Below are 18,865 nucleotides of genomic sequence, written 5' to 3'. Positions count from 1 at the left end.
CGCCGAAAACTTGTCCTCTCCCCGGGAGATTCTACTGGCTGAAAGGCCGTGGGAAGCTACTACCAGCAACCAATTGAAACGCACGATCAGCCCCGTGCGGGCGGGGGAGCACCGCAAGCTTCCTCAGGAGCCAATAGAGAAGAGGAACGAAGAAGCGCTTCCGGAGTTCGGGGGTCGGTGGAAGATGGCGGCCGCCGAAAGGGGTTGGTGCTTATACGAGTTATTCAGGTGAGGAGCTGGTGGTTTGCGCTCACAGGCGTTTTCTGTATCTCATTGGTACTTGTCCTTTTGGTGCAACTCAAGTTTTTGGGGAAGAGTTTTTCTTGTTACGTATCTAGGCTGTTTTCTCAAGGCCAGCGAACGTTTCCTCTCCTTTTGTGGATAGACTCGAGCAGGCTGGGTTGAAAGCTCAATTTACCGCGCTTTCTTTTATCGCCCCGCTGCTGGCTGAGGGCTCGATTCCCTCCCTCCACCACCACCACTCCTGCTTCAGCGTTTTCTTTCCCTTATCCACCCTCCTGTTAGTCCGTCCTAAATTATTCGTATGCATTCCCCATTTTCCTTTATGATTGAGCCACGAGTCGTTTTCCAATCAATCGTGCTGGTTTTGGTAAAGAAGAAACCAGATCTTCCTTCTCGTGTCCAGTCTCTCCTCTTTCACTCACCAAAACTGTCGTTGTTAATATATGTCATTTAAATATCAAGTTTAAGGTGAAGATTTCCCAGTTGTGGCTCAGAGGATTAAGGACCCCATGTTGTCTCTGTGAGGAGGTGGGTTCCATCCCTGACCTCGGTTAAGGATCCGGACTCCAGCTCCAGTTGACCCCTGGCCGGGGAACTTCCATATGCCGCAAGAGCAGCGGTAAAAAGAAAAAATAAGTTTGTGTTGAGTCCTCTTCTTGATTAGCCACTGAGAAACCTGATGTAAGCAAAAACAATATGGGATCCTTAGTGTTTTTTGAGAGTATAAAGGTATCCTGAGGTCAAATGATCAAGTAATGTACGGTTCACAATAGGAAATCCCATGTGAGAAGTTTATTTCAAAACTAAATATCAGTAAAGTATTTATTCCTCTATAGAGTTTGCATGTTTTCTACATGGACAATGAAAACTATGTAACTACACAAAATATATTTGCTTTGGTCACTAAGCAGCCCTAACCCAGTCTACTGTTCACTGTATGTACAAATTTGGAACCTGCATATCTGTACCCTCCACCCCCTTCCCCTCCTCATCCTTCAACATACTTTCCCTAGTCTTGACCTTTCACTATTTGTTTCAGCATTTTATTGCTTTTATGTCTTATAAGGTCCCTCAAATCTTTATAAAGAGTAGGCAGTGTATAAAAAAAAACTGTTAGGGACCACCTATACTAGCCAACCCAATGAGAAAATCGTATCTTTAGAAAATAATATAATTTAAGAGACATCTGAGGAGGTAATAAAATTTGTATTCGGTCAAAAAATATTTACTGGCTCCCTCCCCGGCCAGGTATGATGCTAAGAGTTGGGATATGGTGGTGAACAGGGCTGGGTTCTTGCCTTTGCAGAGCTTCAGTGGACCTGGCAGTAATAGAGAACCTTGCAGCAGTGACTGTGGGAGTGAATCTGTCTACATGCAGGAAGTAGAACAGTAGTGGGTTTGGGGCATCTAATTGAGAGGCATATAGGGAAGGCATGTAAACAGATCAGATGCAGAACTCAGAGCAGAATTGGAAAAATCTAAATTCCGTTCCTCTTACCTCAAAAACCGTCTTAGGGAATTCCCTGGTGGCCTAATGATTAGGACTTGTCGATTTCACCTCTGTTGCCTGGGTTCCATCCATGGTCTAGGAACTAAGATCCCACATCAAGCTGCTTCACACCATGGTCAAAAGAAAAACAAATTGTTCTACTTGAGGGGAAGCAAAAGCATAAAAATTCTTTAGGATCTTGCCAAACTTTTTGTTTGTTTGTTTGTCTTTTTTGCCTTTTCTGGGGCTGCCCCTGCGGCATATGGAGGTTCCCAGGCTAGGGGTTGAACGACAGCTGTAGCCACCAGCCTATGCCACAGCCACAGCCATGTGGGATCTGAGCCATGTCTGCAACCTACACCACAGCTCACGGCAACGCCGGATCCTTAACCCACTGAGCGAGGCCCGGGACGGAACCCACGACCTCATGGTGCCTAGTCAGATTTGTTAACCACTGCGCCACGATGGGAACTCTGCCAAACTTTTAACTGTATTTAATTGACCATTCAGAAAATATATTTCTTTGGGTTACATATTGTCAATTTGAGGGTCAGATACTATTCCCAATCATATCTTGTTTAGGTTAATAATCAAATTTATTTTAATCCCTTAATACAAATACCAAATTAGGAGAAAGGGGGGCTTAACTTTTTTTTTTTTTAATGGCCTTGCCTATGGCATAGGCAGGGGGGGTCGAATTGGAGCTGTAGCTGCCAGCCTACACTACAGACACAAGTAGTGGATCCAGGCCACACCTGTGACCTACACCACAGCTTGCAGTAGCACAAGATCCTTAACTCACTGAGCAAGGCCAGAAGTCAAACCTGAATCCTTATAGACACAATATCGGGTTCTAAACCCTCTGAGTCACAACAAGAACTCCTCAGCATTGATTTTTAGTGCTGATTTTTTAAAAGTATATTGAATTACTAGCTGCTTACTCGCTTGCTGGGGAATAGGGGACTAGCACTTTTGACATTAAATGTTTTGTCAGAATATTTGAAATATTTGAAAGTGTTTGAAGCATTTTAGAATTTCCCCAGCACCCTTGGCATGTGGGAACTCCCGGGCCAGGGATCAAACCTGCACCACAGCAGTGACAATGCCGGCTCCTTAACCACTAGGCCAGCTGGGAACTCCAACATTAGAATTTTAATAATTGAGTATTTTGTTTGCAGACTCACAAGGTATAAAAATTTTCTACCTTTGCTACTAGTATCTAAAGTGATTTTTGTGAAAGTTGGCTTTAATGTGTAGCCATTCCTTTTTTTAGCGGGCACTGTATCACTTTCACCCTTCCACTCTTGTTTCAGGTTTTTGTATTCATTATTCCTCCCTGGGTTAATGGTATGTGGAACTTTATGTGCGTGTTTGCTCATTGTCCTTTGGGGAAGCAGACTGCTGCTACGGCAAAAGAAAAAGTTGGCATCAACTAGCAAAACTGGGAAGAGTCAAATGGTGATTGCATTTTTCCATCCATACTGCAATGCTGGTGGAGGAGGAGAAAGAGTTTTATGGTGTGCCTTAAGGGCTCTACAGAAAAAGTAGGTATGCATCTTTCTTAGCTAATTTAGTATATTATTACTAGTTTTAGAAAGTCATTGCCCAGAATGTATCTTTCTCTACTACCTTATTCATAGCCAGGGATACACATATACATATATATATATGTATTTTTTTTTGCCACACCCATAATATATGAAAATTCCTAGGCCAGGGAGTGAACCTGAGCTGCAGCTTTGAACTTGGCTGCAGCTGTGGCAAATCAGATCCCTTTTGTTTATTTATTTATTTATTTATTTGTCTTTTTAGGTCCGTACCTGCGGCATATGGAAGTTCCCTGGCTAAGGGTCAAATGAGAACTGTAGCCACCAGCCTATGCCACAGCCACAGCCACATGGGATCTGAGCCACATCTGCGACCTATACCACAGCCCAAGGCAATGCCAGATCCTTAACCCACTGAGAGAGACCAGGGATCGTACCCACATCCTCATGGATACTAGTCAGATTTGTTTCCACTGAGCTATGATGGGAACTCCAATATTGGATCCTTAACCCACTGTGCTGGGCCAGGATGGAGCCCATGTTGCCCCTTCCATGGTGATCCTCCTTCTTGGCACATGCCCTTCATTGGTTGCAGAGTCCTCACATGCAGTGCCCTTAGCTCTCCATTTCTACATTCTGGCCCATCCTGCTCCCAGCCACCATCGCTGTATATTCTCTGCCATCTCCTGTAACTGCCTAAACTCAGAGAGTTTTCTTAAGTCCCAGCTTAATTCCCACTCCCTTGAAGCCCTCCCTGCCCTAGACCATTATTGTTCTTTCCTTCTCATAACTCTGTGCATTGGCCTTGTCTCTCGAGGTTACCAAGCTCTTAAGGACAGTGGGAAAGTTTCGTGATGTCTGTAACATACTCCCCAGCAGCCTTTTACTCCTCTCACTCATGGGCAAGAAAAGAAAATTTCAAATAATTGGTATGCCATGGAAGATACTTTATTTTTATTTTTATTTTCTATTTGTTGTCTTTTTAGGGCCGCATCTGCGGCATATGGAAGTTCCCAGGCTAGGGGTCAAATCAGAGCTATAGCTGCTGCCTGTGCCGCAGTCACAGCAACACGGGATCTGAGCCGTGTCCTTGACCTGCACCACAGCTCATGGCAAGTCCAGATCCTTAACCCACTGAGCAAGGCCAGGGATCGAACCCGTGTCCTCACAGATACCAGTCCGGTTCGTTAATCCCTGAGCTACCAAGGGAACTCCCAGGGACATACTTCCTCATCTTGCTCCCGCCACGTGTTGTTTCTCGTGCCTCCCCTTCCCCTCACACATACTTTGCTCCAGCATGCTGACCTAGAAGCATCATGCCCTCTCAAGATTCTTTGCTGTTCCATCTACTGTTCCTTCTTTTTCCTAAAATAACCTTTTTCTCTTCAGCTCATTCCTGCAAGTCTTTCCTGACTCAGCATAAGCGACAGTCCACTTACCATGCAGTCAGGCCACAGCGGACAGGCGGGCGGGGGACCTACTGTACATCAAGCACTGTTCTAAGAAGTTGAGATTAAATGGTGAACCAGAGACATATCTAGTCCTTCTTATGAGACCTCAGAATTTAGTTAAGAGGCAAGATAATAAACAAAGAAGAAAAATAGCAAATGGTGAGAGGTGTGGTCTGAGAAATTCAAGTAGGTTCCTACGAGAGTGACCCCATCCCTTAGATGGAGGATACAGGGATGGTCTCTGAGGAAATAGCCCAACAGAAATCTGAGTGACAAAAGTAGCCGAGCTCTCCCTGTGTGCCAGGTGTGGTGTGAAGTGTTTCCGGTGTGTCAGCCAACTCAGTCCTCACCACAACCTAACCAGGAACTGAACTACTAGAACCCGTGTTCTAAGCCCTATGCTCTGCTGCCCACGCTCTGAAAAGATAGCGATGGTGAAAGAAGAGAATTGAGAGCAGAGGAAGTGATTCCTCCAAGTTCCCGAGGACTGGAAGGAGTCTGGCTTGTTCAGAGAAAGGAATGCAGTTTGGCGGAACCCTGCTGGGCAAGGGGCGAGTGGAAGGGGGCATTCCAGAGGGAGGAAGGGCTTGAGTGAGCAGGGCGAGGAGTCTAGACTTTATTCCAGGTGCTGTAGAAAACCGTGTGAGGGTTTAAACAGAGAGGTGCTATTGTGCTCATCTATCGCTGCGTAATAAACCACCCCAAATGAGTGGCTTAAAGCAAGTATTGCTTCTCAGAGTTTGGGAGTGGACGGGGCCCTGCTTGGAATCCTTCACGCTTGCAGTTAGTTGGCAGCTGGGCCTGGATCATTGGCAGGCTTCTTCACGCACAGATCTGGTTCCTGGGCTGGGAATGACTGGAGCAGCAGAGGCTGGTCAGGCCTCTATGTCATCAAGCAGCCTCCATGACCAGCGTGGGCTTGCACATAGCATGTCGGTCTCCGGATAGCAGGACTCCTTCCCTACAGCTGGGGAAGGAGTAGAAGTAGAAGAGCCTGGGTCCAGCAACTGGCACGATGTCACTTTTGCCATGTTCTGTTTGTAAAGGCAGTCACAGAGCCCACTCTTACTCCAGGGGAGGGGACATAGATCTTACCTCTCAATGGGAAAAGTGTCAAAGACTACATGGCCATCTTTAAGCTGCCAGAGATGACAATCCTTTTACATTTTAAAAGGCTCAATCTAGGAGTTCCCATCGTGGCTCACGGTAACAAACCTGACTAGTATCCATGAGGACACAGGTTCAGACCCTGGCCCCACTCAGGTTAAGGATGTGGAGGTGCCATGAGCTGTCACAAACTCAGCTCGGATCCTGAGTTGCTGTTGGCTGTGGCGTAGGCCAGCAGCTACAGCTCTGATTTAACCCCTAGCCTGGGAATTTCCCTATTCTGAGGGGTGGCCCTAAAAGAATAAATTTTTTTTTAGGAAAGAGTCAGTCTAGTTGCTGGGAATGGGGCTGGGAAGGAGCAGTTAGATGCTCATCCTTTAGACTTCATGGCACCCTGGGCTCTTCATCAGTACACAGCATGCCATTTGTTTACGAGTCTGTCTTCTTACTGGAGGGAGTTCCTTGAGAATAAAGACTCTCCCTCATCTTTTATTCCCCCAGAACCTAGGAGCTCACACTCCATATTTAATAAATGTTTTATGATTCAGAGAATAAACACAACCAGTATGAGGCCAAAGCATTATGACATAAGAATATACTTTTCCATATTTCCATTATGCTTATATCTAATCGTGGTGCAGGGACAACATCCACCTCTTAAAACCTTTTTTGCATTTATCAGATTAAAAACACATAATGCCTTAGCATTCCTTATCCTATCTAAAGGTAACTTTAGTGAATTTTAAATCCTATTTATGAGTATTTTATTAATATTTCATTGCCATTTTTTTAATACCAAGATAGTTGTTAAAATGAATATTTCTTGAAAATGTCTCATTTATAAATCAGCAATTTTGCTGATGGCTGCTGTGTGCAAAACTCTTAGTGGAGGGGAGGGCAAAGAGCCAGAAATCCCATTTAGAGGAGTAACATTTTAGTTGCCGGGCAGTTGGAAGACTTGGGGAAGAGTGAGGTCAGTAAAAAAAAAAAAAAAAAAAAAAAAACAGTGGAAAACATTTTTTTTAGTCTAAAAAATAAGCTTCTTTATGATTGTGAGGAAATAATTGTCCACAACGTTTTGCTTGATTTTAACGAATGAACTCTTCACCGGTCCACTCGGCTTTAGGTTTCCCGAAGCCGTTTATGTTGTTTACACTGGTGATGCCGATGTCAGCGGTCAACAGATACTGGACGGTGCTTTCAGAAGATTTAACATCAGATTGCCTCACCCAGTGAAGTTTCTTTTCTTGAGGAAGCGCTACCTCGTGGAAGCTTCACTCTATCCCCATTTCACGCTGCTGGGCCAGAGTCTGGGGTCCGTTTTTCTTGGCTGGGAAGCCCTGATGCAGTGTGTTCCTCACATTTACATCGATTCGATGGGCTACGCTTTCACGCTTCCTCTGTTTAAGTATCTAGGCGGTTGCCGCGTTGGAAGCTATGTTCATTATCCCACCATCAGCACTGACATGCTCTCTGTAGTGAAGAATCAGCACGTCGGATTTAACAACGCGGCCTTCATTACCAGGAACCCTTTTCTCAGCAAAGTCAAGCTCATCTACTACCACTTATTCGCCTGCGTATATGGGCTTGTTGGTTCTTGCAGTGACGTTGTCATGGTCAATTCCTCTTGGACGCTGAACCATATCCTCTCCCTGTGGAAGGCTGGGAATCGAACTCACGTTGTTTACCCACCTTGCGACGTGCAGACATTTCTAGACATTCCCTTACACGGCAAGAAGACAACCTCAGGACACATGCTGGTTTCCATTGGCCAGTTCAGGCCCGAGAAGAACCATCCTTTGCAGATCAGAGCCTTTGCTAAATTGCTGAGTAAGAAGGAGGCTGCGTCACTTCTTCCACTTAAACTTGTCCTCATTGGAGGCTGTCGGAACCAAGATGATGAACTTCGGGTGAACCAGCTGCGGAGGCTTTCTGAGGATCTAGGCGTCCACAAAGATGTGGAATTTAAAATCAACATTCCATTCGATGAATTAAAGAATTACTTGTCTGAAGCAACCATTGGTCTGCATACCATGTGGAACGAGCACTTTGGGATTGGTGAGTTTGTCCTGTCAACAACTTGTTTTGGTGCCACGAGAGATATATTTTAGGTGGTTTTGGTAAAATGCTTATCTTCTGGAAGCTTTCGTCGCATCGCCCTTCTCTTCCCTGTGTCCACCAAGTGTGCTTTCCTCATTTGAGACCCTGTAAGACATAAAATCAAAAATAATAACTAGTATTTATTGGCCACTCACTGTGTGGGGGTCACACTCAAGGGCTTTACAAGTATTATCTCATTTAACCCTCTCTAGAAATTTACTCGATAGGTACTATTATTTCTCTTTTATAAACTCAGGCACCAAGAGGTTTAGAACTCTCTAAGTTCAGTCACACAGTAAGAGGAAGAGCCCAGAGTCTGATCCCGGCAGCCCCGGCTTAATTGCCACATTTCTCTCCCCACTCGGCCCCACCTACATGCTGGTAGAGATTCCTGGGCCTTATCCTGGTGCCACCGAGGGACCAAATCAGCATCTCCGGGTGGAAGTGTCTCAGTAAAGCAACTCAGGTGATTCTCTTGGGCACCAAAGGCCGAGAAGCTTTACCTCCGCCTGGGCTCCTTACAGTCATGCTTTTGGTTCTTTTATTATGTACTCATTCTTGGCATGGCCTCAGGTGTTCCGTGTAGGTGGCTGTGTGAATGGTGACTGCTTTCACCCAGAGAGGCAGCCAAGAGCAGGGGCCGGTGATGAGCCGAGTTTCAAGCGTGTGGAGTAGGAACTGTCTGAGGGACATGTGCATGTATATCCAGCAGGCATCATATATGTGAGTCAGAAGTAAGGAGAGGGACTTGGTCTGGGAATACAGACGGAGCAGGTGTCCTTGTCCTGGTGGTTCCGCAGCCCCGAGGACGTGGACACACGGCCGAAGGAGAGTCTGTAGAGAGGAGGCCCACAGCGCAAAGTGCCAAGAGCAGTGACAGGTCAGAAGTTGGCAGAAGAGGAGCCAGGAAAGGAGAAGAGGAGGAAAAGCAGCCAGAGCATCGCCATGGAAACCAAAGGGTGGGTGGGTTTAGCGAAGAAGGGAAAGGGCAAGAGATTCCAGTGCTGCTGCCCAGCTGCTGGGCCAGCTGAGGGCGCGGTCAGCGAGCAGTGTTAGTGGAGGAGGGGGCGCAAGGGGCACAGGGTGGCGAGGTGAGCCCTAAGTGCAGATGAGCAAGTGGAGTTTGTGAGTGCAAATCACACTTGCCTTGAGTTTGTGTGATGGAAGGAGAGACAAAGGCTGGGGAGGATTGTGACCCGGGGGAAGTGTGTATATATGCACGCACACTCTCAGTTACTTTGTTCTTATGAATTTGAACTTGGTTAAATGCTGATAGGAAGGGGCTGGTAGAGAAGGAGAAGTGAAAGATTCTGGAGGGAGAGGATAAAGTTGATGAAGCTGAGGTCTCTAAGAAAGTACAGAAGGAATGGTAACCATCCTTGAGCAGAACATTATGATATAATCCGTATTTTTCAAATAAGAGTTCAAATTAAAGCACTAGCAAAAAAAATCTTTTCTGGAGTCCCCCTTGTGGCTCATTGGTAACGAATCTGACTAGCATCCACGAGGACACAGGTTCCATCCCTGGCCTCACTCAGTGGGTTAAGGATCCAGCGTTGCCATGAGCTGTGGTGTAGGTCGCAGACGTTGCTTGGATCTGGTGTTGCTGTGGCTGTGGTGTAGGCCGGCAGCTGTAGCTCCAATTCGACCACTAGCCTGGGAACCTCCACATGCCACGGGTGCAGCCCTTAACAGACAAAAAATAAAATAAACAAAAAATTCTGTCCTGTAGAGGTTTCACCAGTGTTGAAGAAACAGTTGTAATGATTTAACTTCTCCTGTGTGTCTAGGATGATGTCAGCTTGGTACGGTCCTTTGGAGAAGTAAGAAGACAGTCCACTAAATCATTTCTGAAAGGCTTAGTTCTTAAAAACATGGGTAAGAAAGGCTGGCTAGAATAATTTATATCCTCACTTACATCACTTGACAGAAACGAATCAAAACTTTCCTGTAGTTCAACTTAGCACACATTGTCTCAGATTTGCCAGAAATCCAGGCAGTGACATAAGCGCGAGCCTTACTTAGTATGCCTCACTAAAGTGGCTTACTTTTTTCCTTTTTTCTCCTCATGTGTGGTTTGAACTCCTAAAAGTTTGTTTTTGCTATCTTTTTTACTCCTTTTATTTTTAGCTGCCCCTGCACTATATGGAAGTTCAGGGATCCAACCCGCATGACAGCAGCGACCCAAGCCGCTGTAGTGACAAGACCAGATCCTTAACCCACTGTGCCACAGGAGAGCTCCTCCTTTTATCTTTCCATATCTATTAATTATCTATCGTCTTGCTAATAACATTCTCTAGTCTTCTTTGTTATCTGCAGTGTATCTATTTTTATAGACGTTTCTTCTGTCTGTTTTAATAAAGAATAAAGCAGCATTATTGTGAAGATTTGAAAACTAAAAACTTGCAATTATTTTACTTCGTCCCGGGGACGGTAAACGAGTAGATTTGTAGACATACCAACATTTCCTTAAATTGATCATGAGTCTCTTCAAATTTATAAAGGGTTCTGTGCATCCTTGTTCTTATGAACACATTCAAAGACTTCAAAGACAACCCAGCTTCTGTTTCTTTCTCAGGAATTGTGGAGTGTATGGCAGCTGGCACAATTGTTCTTGCCCACAATTCAGGGGGCCCGAAGCTGGACATCGTTGTGCCTCACGAAGGTGCGTGCACTGGATTTCTGGCTGACGGGGAAGAAGGCTACGCCGAGACCATGGCCCAGATTCTTTCCATGTCTGCAGACAAGAGACTCCACATCAGAAACAGTGCCCGGGCATCTGTAAGCAGATTCTCCGATCAGGAGTTTGAAGTGACATTCCTGTCGTCTGTGGAGAAATTGTTTCAGTGATGCCACATCTGTACGCATTTAAAGGTATTTTGTATAAAATGGTTAGACACCTTCAGATGTTAATATTTTTCTAAACTCCTTTCCTGTTGTGATAAAGTTAGTCTAAGCAAGGCCCTCAGCAGTGTGTATATAAGCAAGGTATTTATTTCAATGAGAAAAGGTAAAATTACCTAAATGGAAAAGGTACCTTATATAGTTCAAGTGTCACAATTTTAGATTAGTGTTTGGCCTCAAATTCTGAAAAATATGGAGTTCCTACCCTGGTGAAGTGGGTTAAGGATCCAGTGTTGCCGTAGCTGTGGCTTGGATTCCTATCTCTGGCTTGGGAACTTCCATATGCCACTGGTGTGGCAAAGAAAAAAACAAAAACAACCCTGAAAAATATGGGTCTGAAAGAAAAAAATGAACAATCTTAATTTTGGTATAATCCATATTTTTCCAATTCTATTTGTCAAATCACTTTACTTTAGAAATCAGGAAATGAATTTCAGTTTGTTTTTGTTTGTTTTGCCTCACCCACAGCATATGGGACTTCTTGGGATTGAACCCACAGCACAGGGTCAGATCCTTAATCCACTGCACCACAAGGGAAATCTGAGAATTTCTTTTAGAAAAAAGGAAATGTTGGAAAGAAAATGAATGATTGATAATTGATTAGTACTTTGGAATTGTTTTGACATATTTGGAACATGGGAAAATTCTGGTACATTTAAATTCAAACAATATTGTGGATAAACTTTAGAAAAATTTTTTTTCTTTTTTTTAGGTTTTTATTTTTCCATTATAGTTGCTTTACAGTGTTCTGTCAATTTCTGCTGTACAGCAAAGTGACCCAGTCATACATATATATATACACACACACATATTTATTCTTTTTCTCACATCATCCTCCATCATGTTCCATCACAAGTAACTAGATATAGTTCCCTGTGCTATACAGCAAGATCTCATTGCTTATCCACGCCAAATGCAATAGTTTGCATCTAACACTGTGGATAAACTTTTTGACTATATCTAATGATCTTCTTAAAAGAGCAAAGAAACTTTAAGCAGACTTAATCACGTTCTAAAAGCATATAGTCAGAGACAGACCACTGTGATTGCTCTGTGGTGTGCGAGGGCATGGGGAGACCAGGCTCCCTAACTAGATGTTTGTGCAAATCGTTTTCTCTTTGGTGCCGTTAGGACATTTGTATGGGCCTCTCACTATCCCTCAACATTTTCACATCCCAGAGGCTGGAAGTCCGCTTTTTTCAGTCATTCAGGTGGCCTGAGTCAGAACATGCCGCTGAGTTGTTTTTCTGATAGTGATGATCTCATCTGCGGACCCATCCACACGGTCTCCATCATCAGCATCGTGCGGTGTAAGACGAGGTGGCATCTTGGAAAGAGCCCTGGGCCGGCCGTTGGAATAGCTGGACCTGACCTCAGCAGCATCCTTTACAGACGTCTGATGTTTTGACACTAACGCCGCTCCCTAATCGGTCTGAGTCTCAGCTCCTTTCTCTGTAATCTGGAGATGCTAATGGCTGGCCTCACTGGAAAGTATGTGAAAGTACTTTGAAAATTATAAAAGTTACTTTAATTAAAAGTAACAATATAAAGTAGATGCCTTCTGGAATCCTATCTTTATCAGTGCTTTACAACCTGATGTAGATTCTCGGTTACTAAGCCAGTATCTAGGTATCAGTATCATTTAACAGGCCTTCTGTCCTGAATAACTAGCATGGAAACGTGAACATTTTCATGTGCAGGTGTGGCTATGGAGACTTACAACTTTGCGCATTCCCTGCATACGTGGTCATTTCCTTTTAGTTCGGTGGGACCTCATTCACAGTGTGATTGCAACTTTGTGTTAGAGGCATGTGAAAGAGGTGTATTTTTCCTCTCCAGTCTCCTCTTTTGCATTCATGGAGCCAGCCAATCTCATTGTTTGGTTCCCATTACACTGTTGATTCATCAGATCAAAAAGCAGCAAAATAGAGTCCCAGGATGTTCTGACGCACCAGCACAGCTTTGTTTTGGAAATTATTCAATTTAGAAAAGAGCAACTGGTGGAAATTGGAGCTAGAAGGAGCTCTACAAATTCTCTAGTTCAATTTTCTCTTATTTTCAGCTTTACAGACTGGAATAACTTAAAAGAACTTTAATTCTGCCAGTATCACAAAGCTATTTAATAATAAAATCGGGATCACTACCTTGGCCTTCTAACTCCCAGCCCAGTGCTTTTTCTTATCTTACAGCTAGTCGTTGAGGTAAGAGTCAAACCATTGCCCATTCAGCCTCTCCATCCTCCCAGAGAAAACCATGGGACTAAGATAAATTGAAATAGAGCAAAAGTGACAGGTGTAGTAAAGGAAGAAAAGATTCTGAAATTCCACAAAACATTTAAAAAATTTTTCATTAAAATATAATTTACAGTGTTCTGTCAATTTCTGCCGTATGGCAAAATGACCCAGTCACACCCACAAAACATTTTTAAGCTCGTTTCTTCAGAATGATTTTCATTTATCACAAACATGTCATTGGAAAATATAATTTGCATATATGTTCCTAATGTGGTATTAAATGTTTGTTTGTTTCTTAATCCCCGATGCCGTGAAGAGTGTCAGAGCAGCATCTCAGCTTCCGTCTTCCTGGAGTCCTAAGTGACTGTTAATTCCTGTACGACGTTGCTTTTGCGTGGTCCAAACATGCTGTTGTGAACCCACAGCAGTGGTGATTCACATTCTTATTTCCACTTGTGCATAATAAACTACGTGTCCTTTGTAATGTATTTGAATCTAAAGAAGTGTTATTATCCTCCTTTTCCCAGTGTGATGTCTTTATACCCCTCATGTAGTCTCCTAGTTCTGAATTATTCATTATCTACTAATATTGCCAAGTGCCACAGGTGAAGAATTTCTTTTAAAGAAAAAAAAAATTTTTTTAAGCAAAACAAAACTGTCTTGCCTCTTGTACCCAAGAAGGATAGGCTGTCAAGTTTAATAGATTTTTTTAAATGAATATTTGAGACATATAAAACACTGCAGGGTTTCTTACACTTTAATACTTTTTAGGGTATTTTACAAAGTCATCTTCTAGGCAAAATTATGAGATAGGGGCCAGTGTGATTATCAGTGCTTTCAGAATATTTGTGTGTAATTGTGTCAATGTACCCTGAATGCCAAAACTATAACATGAATAAACTAATAAAAGTATCTGCTAAATCTGTCAATGGGTACAATGAAAAAGTCACTTTCATTAAACCACAACCAGAAGCTATGCAAATGACTAGAATTAAATTATAGCCCTGTAAGTGACTCTCCCTCTCCCTCTCCTATGCTAACGCTTGTCCTCGTCCCTCCCCACTCCCCAATTAAAGCGCCCTTGGCTTTGGAGAAGCATGAGTTCCAATACTCTAGTGCCGAGTGCTCACTTGAATCCTTATGTAAATATTACAAGACACTTGGAAGGGAAGTTAAGGGTTGATACACCTCCTAGTACCATTTACAGAATGATCAAGTTGATAGATATCATACACAATTACCGAGAACATACCGTCTCTCTAACACAATTTATTCTGAAAACACAAATGCAGTTCTAACCAATAGTTTCACCTGCACAGATGCAGCCAAGCTAGAACCAGAGTAAAGTCATCAGAACTGTGCCTCAGGAACATGATTTAGGTCATGCTGAGTATAAGATGGGTAAGATGAATCAGGCTGAAGCAGGTGGAAAAACTTTGCAGATAAACATACTTAATCACAGTGAATGCTTTCTAACGTACAGCAGGGGACTCAAAATCTTGGAATGAATGGTAAGGATGGATGGCTCTTACCTAAGAGAGATTTTAGCCAAGCATCTTGTCCTTGGAGCAAACCTGACATGTTTATCCTTAAACATTGACCTTAAACAGTCATCCTTTTTTTTTCCTTTCCTGCATATAACTGACTGGCCTTTGGATCTTTGGGATTTTCAGGAACCATGTTTCATTGTCCATGCTTTCGAATACTTTTCAGAATGAGGATTACCTGAAGACACCAGCAGATTCAATATGTGTGAACCAGATACTGTCCTGAAAGTAAATTAAACGTATATATACACTGACCACTGAAAGAGCTGTAAAATTAAAGATGCTTCAGTTCCTCAGAGTCACATGTTACCTAGTCTGAAATTAACATAATGGTGAAAAATTGTTAAATACCCTCAGCCTCGTGATGGGACCATACTGAGCCCTCGAAGAGTAGAATGCACTCTGTATACCAAGTTGAAAGGACAGACCCTCAGACATCATCAGGAAAATAAAGATGTAAAAGACTGGACACATCCCGGAGTTCCCATCATGGCTCAGCAGTAACAAATCTGACTAGTATCCGATTCGGGTTTGAGCCCTGGCCTCGATCAGTGGGTTAAGGATCCAGCGTGGCTGTGGCTGTGGCTGTGGCATAGGCCAGCGGCTGTAGCTCTGATGTGACCCTTAGCCTGGGAATCTCTATATGCCATGGGTGTGGCCCTAAAAAGACCAAAAAAAAGAAGAAAAAAAAAAAGATTGGACACGTCCCAGATAGGGAAATCCTGATACTCGTGTTCCCCACAATGAATAAAATTGTACCAAGTCTCAGTACTAGGCAGACCATCTCCTCATCTTTGCTTTCTTGGTTCAGCAGCGCATCAACGTGCCACTTCACTTTTGTTTTCATTATGGAGCAGATATTTCAGGCCAAATTCTACCACGGAGAACTATAACTACTCTGTCCTTCATAGCAGCAGATAAAATAAATCAATGAATATTTGCTAAGCTCCAGGCACACATTCAGCACTGGGATAATTAATAGAAAAAAGTATCAGTCTAGTTTCCTGCCTCAAAGAGCCTACAGTCTTAATAAGGGAATGTTATTAGTATTATTCAATTAAGATGCATTTCTGGCACTGAGCTGAGCATTATGTATAAGACCATCATTTGAAATAAAGACCAGATATAGTCCCTGCCTTCAAGAAGTTTATAACCTATACATTTGAAACTATTAGAAGATAATTCAATGAAACATAATAAAGTGATTATTTGGTACAAAATTGACATGCCTGTTCCTCTCCTTGCTTAATTACCTTACTCCTGTAAATGGCAACATCAGCTTCAAAAATCATATTCAGTATATCCTAAGAAGTTTCAAAAATCACAATTTTGTAAGGTAACAGATTCATTATTTTAAACGAGTTTGAATATTAGTGTTCCATCGATAACAACAAATGACCACAAACTTAGTTCAAACAACAAAATGTGTTCTCTTACAGTTCCGTAGGTCAGGAGCCTGAAGTGCATTTCACCAGCTTAACATCAAGGCGTGGGCACTGCTGCATTCCCTCTGCAGGCTTTGGAGAGGATCCATTTCCTTGCCTTTCCCAGCTGCTAGAGGCTGCCTGCATTCTTTAGCTTGTGGCCGCTTCCTCCATCTTCAAAGCCAGCAGCATCAGGCTAGATCCCTCTCAGCTGCCACCTCTCTGGTTCCCTCTTCTGCCCCCTTCCACTTGCCAAGACTCTTGTGCTTACATTGAGCCTACCCAAATGATGGAAGATACCTCCCTATTTTAAGGTCAGCTGATTAGCAACCTTAATTCCACCTGCAACCTTAAACCTTTGCCAGGTAAAAATATATTCACATCTTTGGGAGTAGGTGGTGGGGGTGGGAGGAGCCACATTACTTTGGCAGCCACATAGATTATCTGAAAGATTTCTTAATGAAAATGTCAAAGCAGAGATCCCTTCCTGGCTCAGTGGTTAACAAATCCGACTAGGAACCAGGAGGATGTGGGTTCGAACCCTGCCCTCGCTCAGTGGGTTCAGGATCCGGCATTGCCGTGAGCTGTGGTGTAGGTCACAGACGGCTTGGATCCCACGTTGCTGTGGCTGTGGTGTAGAGCGACAGCTACAGCCCCGATTAGACGCCTAGCCTGGGAACCTCCATATGCCACGGGTGCGGCCCTAAAAGAGACAAGACAAAAAAAATTTTTAAAATAATAAAAATGTCAAAGCAAAAATATTCATTTCTACACTCAAAAGTTAGTCCTATTGTCTAAATTGAGAGAAAAACTACTAAGCTTAGAGATTACTGGACAACTCTTACAATAAATGAATATTTGTGACTTGTATCTGAAAAGACACTAGGTAATAGACACTAACTTACTACTTAAGAAAAAGTTCAATAATCACACTTGTATATTCTGACTGGTGGTTGGAGTTCCATGGTCATCTTCTGCAACACAAATTTTGTCATCAGATAGAGTAGAAATATTCTCCAAACCTTCGTTTAATTCTGCATATTTCTGCATGCCTGTCCCCTCTCTTAAGTTTTCATTATCCTTAGAAGAACCAGAAACTTCTTCTCTTTTTTCTGCCTCTTTGGAAGTCGTGAGTTTTTCCAGGGATTCTAGCACTTCATTTCTTAGCTCATCTTCAGACTCTTCAAAATTTCTGAAATAATGAACAGTAAACTGCAACTTTATGATATCAAAACACTGGTGAATACATGTGAAAATTAGTGTCCCTGCTCATGTCACACCCCTACTTGAGCCATACAAAAGTTGCTTTTTCACCCAGGTAATAAATTGTTTATCATATCAGCCTGGTTTTCCTAAGGATGATACGTGGGGAGAATCGGTATTTGGTCCAGTTGGACTCGTGTTCCACCATCTTCATTATACTTACTCATACCTGTCTCCTCTTAGGTTTAAAAGAAGAGGGGAGAAGAGAATTCAAGGATTCACCTAGATTGAAACAAAGAATATAAAATATGAAAGTACAATTAAGTGTTACTGGGAACGGATTGAGAGGCTCCAAAATATAGCTAATTGGAAGGAATAAGAAAAGCAGTATGGAATAAAAACCATATGATCCTCTCAATAGACGCGGAAAAAGCCTTTGATAAAATCAAACACCCATTTCTGATAAAAACCCTTCAGAAAGTGGGCATAACGGGAACCTACCTCAACATGATAAAGGCCATATACGACAAACCCACAGCGAACATCATTCTCAATGGTGAAAAGCGGAAAGAATTCCCGCTGAGATCAGGAACAAGACAAGGATGTCTGCTCTCCCCACTACTCTTCAACATAGTTCTGGAAGTCCTAGCCACAGCAATCAGAGAAGTAAAAGAAATAAAAGGAATCCAAATTGGAAAGGAAGAAGTAAAACTATCGCTATTTGCAGATGACATGATACTATACCTAGAGAATCCTAAAGACTCTACCAGAAAACTGTTACAGTTTATCCACGAATTTGGCAAAGTTGCAGGATACAAAATCAATACACAGAAATCGATAGCGTTTCTATATACTAACAATGAAAAAGCAGAAAAGGAAATTAGGGAAGCAATCCCATTTACCATCACATCCAAAAGAATAAAATACCTAGGAGTAAAACTACCTAAAGAAACAAAAGACCTGTACTCTGAAAACTACAAGCCACTGATGAAAGAAATCAAAGATGACACAAATAGATGGAAAAATATACCATGCTTGTGGATTGGAAGAGTTAATATTATCAAAATGACTATACTACCCAAGGTGATCTACAGATTCAATGCAATCCCTATCAAATTACCAAGGACATTTTTCACAGAACTTGAACAAAATATTTTAAAGTTTGTTTGGAAGTACAAAAGACCCAGAATAGCGAAAGACATCCTGAAAAAGAAAAATGGAGCTGGAGGAATCAGGCTCCCGGACTTCAGACTATACTACAAAGCAACAGTCGTCAAAACCGCATGGTACTGGCACAAAGACAGACATATAGATCAGTGGAACAGGATAGAAAACCCAGAATTCAACCCACCCACTTACAGCCAACTAATCCATGACAAAGGAGGTAAGGATATACAATGGATAAAAGACAGCTTGTTCAATAAGTGGTGCTGAGAAAACTGGATGGCCACGTGGAAAAGAATGAAATTAGAACACTCCCTAACACTATACACAAAAATAAACTGCAAATGGCTTAAAGACCTAGATATAAGACCAGACACTATCAAACTCCTAGAGGAAAACATAGGCCAAACACTCTCTGACATAAACGACAGCAACATCTTCTCAGATCCACC

General features: G+C 42.8%; 2 protein-coding genes across 5 annotated transcripts in view; one reads left to right on the top strand and one right to left on the bottom strand.

The window, feature by feature from the left end:
- Nucleotides 1-148: 148 nt before the first annotated feature.
- On the top strand, nucleotides 149-17,691 carry ALG11 (ALG11 alpha-1,2-mannosyltransferase). Of its 4 annotated transcripts, none has more exons than XR_007131415.1 (5): nucleotides 149-228; nucleotides 3,046-3,276; nucleotides 6,964-7,895; nucleotides 9,728-9,815; nucleotides 10,516-10,577. XR_007131415.1 is itself a non-coding variant. In XM_047755971.1 (5 exons), the coding sequence occupies exons 1-4, from the start codon at nucleotides 185-187 to the stop codon at nucleotides 10,785-10,787; spliced, it is 1,479 nt and encodes a 492-aa protein (XP_047611927.1). In that variant the 5' UTR covers nucleotides 149-184; the 3' UTR covers nucleotides 10,788-10,811; nucleotides 17,493-17,691. The 4 variants fall into 4 exon arrangements, 3 of the variants coding, with proteins under 3 accessions (XP_047611927.1, XP_047611926.1, XP_047611928.1); XM_047755971.1 differs by lacking the exon at nucleotides 9,728-9,815 and adding an exon at nucleotides 17,493-17,691 and having other exon boundaries at nucleotides 10,516-10,811; XM_047755970.1 differs by lacking the exon at nucleotides 9,728-9,815 and adding an exon at nucleotides 12,096-13,563 and having other exon boundaries at nucleotides 10,516-10,811.
- The window catches only part of NEK5 (NIMA related kinase 5), a 55,705-nt gene continuing 53,645 nt past the window's right edge, over nucleotides 16,806-18,865 (bottom strand). Inside the window, exon 23 of the mRNA XM_047755974.1 lies at nucleotides 16,806-17,238. Within this exon, the coding sequence (XP_047611930.1) occupies nucleotides 16,974-17,238 (265 nt within the window). The 3' untranslated portion in view covers nucleotides 16,806-16,973. The remainder of the gene's footprint in view (nucleotides 17,239-18,865) is intronic.

Source organism: Phacochoerus africanus, chromosome 13 (genome assembly GCF_016906955.1).
Source record: "Phacochoerus africanus isolate WHEZ1 chromosome 13, ROS_Pafr_v1, whole genome shotgun sequence".
NCBI lineage: Eukaryota > Metazoa > Chordata > Mammalia > Artiodactyla > Suidae > Phacochoerus > Phacochoerus africanus.
Note: the sequence above shows the minus strand (reverse complement) of the source record. Positions and strands in the feature narration are given on the sequence as shown.

Bases quoted from the DNA above. Each gene is read 5' to 3' on its own strand.
- ALG11 (XM_047755971.1), top strand. From the start codon at position 185: ATGGCGGCCGCCGAAAGGGGTTGGTGCTTATACGAGTTATTCAG. The intron at 3,277-6,963 runs GTAGGTATGCAT...ACTCGGCTTTAG, and splicing joins TTAAGGGCTCTACAGAAAAA to GTTTCCCGAAGCCGTTTATG. The intron at 7,896-10,515 runs GTGAGTTTGTCC...TTTCTTTCTCAG, and splicing joins GAACGAGCACTTTGGGATTG to GAATTGTGGAGTGTATGGCA.